The 5,522-nt window shown below is 45.3% G+C and overlaps 1 protein-coding gene across 1 annotated transcript in view; it reads right to left on the bottom strand.

Moving 5' to 3' along the window:
• Positions 1 to 3,526: 3,526 nt before the first annotated feature.
• The window catches only part of Psmd2 (proteasome 26S subunit, non-ATPase 2), a 10,891-nt gene continuing 8,895 nt past the window's right edge, over positions 3,527 to 5,522 (bottom strand). The window contains exons 17-21 of the mRNA XM_008831287.2: positions 5,030 to 5,198; positions 4,850 to 4,944; positions 4,551 to 4,677; positions 4,024 to 4,142; positions 3,527 to 3,866 (exon numbers count right to left, since the gene is read on the bottom strand). Coding sequence (XP_008829509.1) covers positions 3,684 to 3,866; positions 4,024 to 4,142; positions 4,551 to 4,677; positions 4,850 to 4,944; positions 5,030 to 5,198 — 693 coding nt within the window. The 3' untranslated portion in view covers positions 3,527 to 3,683. The remainder of the gene's footprint in view (positions 3,867 to 4,023; positions 4,143 to 4,550; positions 4,678 to 4,849; positions 4,945 to 5,029; positions 5,199 to 5,522) is intronic.

Raw genomic sequence — 5,522 nt, 5'->3', positions numbered from 1 at the left:
GAGCCCCCGCTTCACCCCAAACATGTTATTGCTTATATACCCCTTGCAATGAATACTGCCCAACCTGAAAATCTAGGCTCCATCTACATTCCTTCCCAGCCATACACATCTCATCAGATACCAGGTACTATTGATGACCTGGTTATTAAAAATCAAGTCCTGCACAGGACATGGTGGTATACGCCTTTAGGCCCAGCACTGGGAGACAGAGGCAAGGTGGATCTCTGTGAGATCAAAGCCAGCCTGGTAGCAACTTCAGGCCAGCTGGGGTCGCAGGGAGACCCTGTCTCAAAATAAAACCAACAAAAATTCAAATCCTATTGATCTTAATCTAAAACCAAAAACCAAGGCCAGTAAGATGGCTCAGTGTACTTGCTGCACAAGCCTGATGACCTGAGGTTTAACTCCTAGAACCCACATAAAGGTGGAAAGAGAGGACTTTATCTACAAAGTTGTCCTTTGACTTCCATATGCTCACCATGGCACATGTGTGCCTTACGCACGCACGCATGAAGAAATAAAGTTTTCTTTTTTGGTCTTTTTGAGACAGGGTCTCCCTGTAGCCCCAGCTGACCTGGAACTCGCTATGTAGACCAGGCTGGCCTCGAACTCAGAGATCCGCCTGTGTCTGCCTCCCAAGTGCTGGAATTAAAGGTGTGTGCCACTGCACCTGGCGAAATAGTTTTTTTTAAACCCAAAACTTTCTTTTCTTCTCACTTCCCACTTCTGTCCTAGTTCTGCATCCATGTCCTCTGCCTGATCTGCCAGGTGGGCCCAGCATCCAAATAAATAATGCCACTTTCCTGCTCTCATTCAATAGTCCCCATTGAGAGATACTTAACAAAACAAAGCTCTTCTAAACCTGGCTTAAGCCTGAATTTCTAGCAGAATTTTCCTTCCACACCCTTCCCTGGACTATATATTTAGCTTTTCCTCCTAACTGCTTTTGCTACTCCAAGTCATAGCCTACCCTCTGGACCTCTGTAAGAACTTATCTTTCTCCCAGTCTCAAAGTACTGATGCCCAAAATATTTTATTTTTCTTTTGACAGGGATGCATTACGAGGGATTGAACCTAGGACCTTGTGCATGATAGGTAAGCACTCCATTAAGCTGTATCCTCAGCCTTTTTACTTTTTGAGACAGGACTTTATCAAGTTACCTAGACTGGCCTTGAACTCATTCTGTAGCCTAGGCCAGTCTTGAACCTTCGATCAGCCTTACAAAGAGCTGGAATTATAGGCCTATAGTTGCTGGCTTAGACTGTCTCAGTATCATGGAACCTTGCTCACATTCCAATATAATTCTGATCTCAATAGATCGGAGTTGTTTTCATGTGATTTTCTTTCCCATTACATAATTTGGGGGGTGGGGGGAACATGATCTCACTCTGTAGTCTAGGTTGGCCTTGAAATCTTGGCAATCCTTGTGCCTCAGCTTCCTGAGTGCTGAGATTGTATGTATGAACCAACATGCCTGGCTTATATTGTTTGATTACATTTATTTGTGTGGGGGGGTGCATGTACCACAGCATGTGTGTGAACATAAAAGGACAACTTGCAGTAGTAGGTTTTCTTCTTATACCATGTGGGTCCTGGGGAATGAATTCAGATCATCAGGTTTGACAGCAAGTACCTTTCCCCAGTCATCTTGCTGACCCTGTTTTGTTAAGACAGGGTCTCATGTAGCCCAGGCTGGCCTCAAACTCAGTCTATAGCTAAGGATGACTGTAAACTTCCAATTCTTTTACCTCCCCAGTGCTTGGTAAGCAGCATGTGCCACCTTGCCCAATTTATGCAGTGCTAGGGAATGAACCCAGGGCTCTGTGCACACAAAGCAAGCACTCTACCAAGGTGCACTCCTAGCCCACGTTACTTTCGACAGGATTTTAAAACCTTTTTATTATTTTTAATTATGTGTATTTGTGCGTCTGTTGGGGGAGGGTGCGCATACATGAGTGCAGGTGTCTGCAGACGCCAGAGGCATCAGATCCTTCCTGAGCTGGAGTTACAGGTGGCTGTGGCCCACCCAACGTGGATGCTGGGAATCAAACTCAGGTCCTCTGGAAGAGCAGTAAGCACTCTTAACCATTGAGCCAACTCTCCAGCCCTTGGCAGGATTACACACACGCGCGGGCACACACACCTTTTTTTTTTTGGTCTTTTGGAAACAGGGTCTCCCTGTAGTCCCAGATGACCTGGAACTTACAGAGATCTGCCTCTGCCTACAAGTGCTGGGATTAAAGGCATGAACTACCATGCCAGGCCCTGCAGTCTTAGGTACCCACAAATTAGAATAAAAGTCCAATGCAAGCTGGGCGTGGTGGCGCACACCTTTAATCCCAGCACTCAGGAGGCAGAGACAGGTGGATCTCTGTGAGTTCAAGGCCAGCCTGGTCTACATAGTAAGTTCCGACAGCTGGGGCTACAGGGAGACCCCGTCTCAAAAAGACAAAAAAAAAAAAGTCTAATGCAATGTCAAACTCAATTACATTTGTTCCTGAATAAGGAACATGATGAAAATTTCTTACTCTAAAGCCCAAGCACAATCACCAGCCTGAGAGTTGTTTTTTTTTGAGACAGGGTCTCAGTATGTTGCCTTCACTGGCCTGGAACTCACTACATAGACCAGGCTGGCCTAGAACTCAAAGAGTTCTGCTTGCCTCTACCTCCAAAGTGCTGTGATTAGGTTAAATTCAAAGTGTTAGATAAATATTACCTATTATCTAGCAGGGGCACATTACTCCTCAAGTGCTTGCTCAGACACGAACGCACGCACACACATACACACACAGACAGATGCCATCCACAAAGGACCAGGCCCTAGAGCAGTGGAACTGTACTTGGTACCAGCCCCACCAGGAAGGAGTGCTGCCAATCAAAGAGTGATTACATCCCAGGAAGGCTCCTCTTCCCAATGACTATATTAAGAGGAAGCTCAAAGTCAAGCTTTCTAATTTTTCCAATGATACCCCCAGAGATGTTAGCATGATCAGATCTCTCAAACAGCAGATTCCTAAAGGGACCGAGGGTGGACCACAGGAGATAGACATCCCTCTCAGCACACAAAAATCAAATTATAAAGGAGCTTGTTTTTTGGACATCAAGGTCACAAGATGATGGGCTTCAGGGAAGAAGTACACAAAAATCCTACACAAAAGTCCTTTGCATGGCTAGTTGTAAGAATTTGTGTAAAAAAACTGTATGACTCTCCCAGAAGATTCATTAAAGCCAGGTGTGGTGATGGTCTGTAATCCCAGCACTCTGGAAGGTGAAGGGCAGAGGATCAAGAGTTCAAGCCCAACCTTAGCTACAAGAGACCCAGTTTTAAATACCCCTCCTCCCAAAAAGTCCATTAAATTTATCAGCCTCTCAGGGATTCTAATGAGAACATGATGACTAAAGAGGGAAAGGAGTTTACTTTCTTTCAGGACATCCTCTCTGCCTGCCCAGGTCAGAGTTGTTCTAAAAGAATGCTTTCTCACATCCACTCCACACTCCAGATACCACAGTAAATAGACAGAGACCTCTGGGATAAAGGTCTTTATTCAACAAAGTTATCTCACTCAGTAACAAAAGAACAGGAGGTAACAATTCCCCCAAAGGTCTGACAGTGTCTACCCCTGGCAGCAGGCAGCATAGCCAGCTGATAAATCAGCTGCAGCCCAGGGTCTCTAGTGGCCGCTTAGAGGTCATAGTTGGGGTTCTTCCGAAGAATAACGAAACCTTCCAGAATAGGAGTAACAGGAAGAAACTCCTCAGTGGCCAATTCTGCCCGTTCCCCATGGGCCAACAACACTGGGGTTGTATGTGTCTGGAACCCTGTGATGGTCTTAGGCTTGCCAGCCTGGCCCACCACATCCACTGCCTATAGGATGAGAAAACTGAAATGAAGGGACTCCAGATGGAAGAAAAGCAACACCCCCCTCACTGCCCATACCAGTTTGAGAAATAAGTATATGCATATTGTCCAAGTTCTATATGGTATATAGCCTGAGCCCTCCCCTTTCTACCCAACACCTCACCTGGCCCACACGGACAGACACTGGCAATGGTCGCAGCTCCTCATCAAACGTAACCAGCATTCGGGGCTGCATGGCAGCCACCAGCCCATACAATACATAGTGTGATTTTCCTAGAATGACTGAGGGAAGCATACAGGAGAAATAGTTGCAGACAACAGGGCAAGCCTGGCCTGAACATTGGGAATCTACCAAAACCCTGACCTATTTTAACCTAATTTATTAGCTGAATACATACTTCACTCTTCATACATCCTACTACTAGCCCAAGATGCCTCAAACATTCTTTGCTCACAGCCCTGAGACTTGAAAATTACTTTTCCTAGTCACTTAGGAGCAGATTCATCTTCAAATCTTTTGGGGCCAGATCAAAGCTGAGAGTTTTAGGTCTCGTGAGGTTTACCACAAGCTCAATGAACCTAGAAAAATATGAAGTTAACTTGGGATCTTGGTCCTAAATTGGCAAGGTGGTCCTAATACGGGTAAATACAGGTACAATATGCCACAATAGATTTCTGACAGGAACTCACTGTTGCGAACATCCAGGAAAGAAACAAGCACAGTAAGCAGCCCGGCCACAGCCACTTGACTCATAAGTTGCCGATCACTGTGATAGGGACAGAGGGTAAGTGTGCCCTTCCCTAAATGTGTCAGGCCCTGCAAAAAGAAAAGTGGAAGTGAGGAAGCATAGCTTAAGAGACATCACCTCCCTGAGCCAAACAAAAATCCCACAACTCATTTGTATCTTCCTTCTTAGACCTAAGCTCCATGTCCCTCTCCTACCACCACAGATGCTGCTGCTGCCACACTCAAAAGTCCTATTCTTTACCTGTGCCAAGCGCACCATGAAGAGGTTGTTGGGGTCCTTGGCATGATATTGGGCTAACTGGCGCAGCATTGCAGCCAGACGGGCATTATTGGTACCTAGAAATATTAAGCATTACAGAGACTTGAAAAAAGAAACTTGAATTCTCTTTCAGTCTATTTAAGACCTTCTTCTAATACTCACCACTGCCCACCATGCCCATGGCAAAGATAGAGTTATAGGAAACTTCTGGATCAGCATCATGAGAGAATTTGCTTAGAGTATCCAGGATGTTGAGTCGTGGATTTGAAACAGAGATTAGTGCCAGTGCTAAAGGTACAGCCCGCCGGAGTGTAGGTTCCCCATATCTCAGCTGATGATAAAAAACAAAAACAAAACAGCATGAAAGAAGCAGTAAAAAACACAAGTTCAGGGTTGAGGGGACGGCTTAGTGGGTAAAAATGCTTGTTGTGCAAATATAAGGATATGAGTTCAAAACCCTAGAACGTATATAAAAAGCCAGTTCTTAGAGACGGGAGTGCCAACAGGAGAGTCTTGGATGCTCTCTGACATACTTAGAAGAAAAACAACAGGAACCCTATTTCAACAAGGTTGAAGGTGAGGACTAACACCTGGGTTGTCTTCTGACCTTCAGGCATGCCTGAATTCACACAAAAGAAATCTCTCTCTCTCTCTC

Source organism: Nannospalax galili, unplaced genomic scaffold (assembly GCF_000622305.1).
Source record: "Nannospalax galili isolate Female #2095 unplaced genomic scaffold, S.galili_v1.0 scaffold315, whole genome shotgun sequence".
Classification (NCBI taxonomy): Eukaryota; Metazoa; Chordata; class Mammalia; order Rodentia; family Spalacidae; genus Nannospalax; species Nannospalax galili.
Note: the sequence above shows the minus strand (reverse complement) of the source record. Positions and strands in the feature narration are given on the sequence as shown.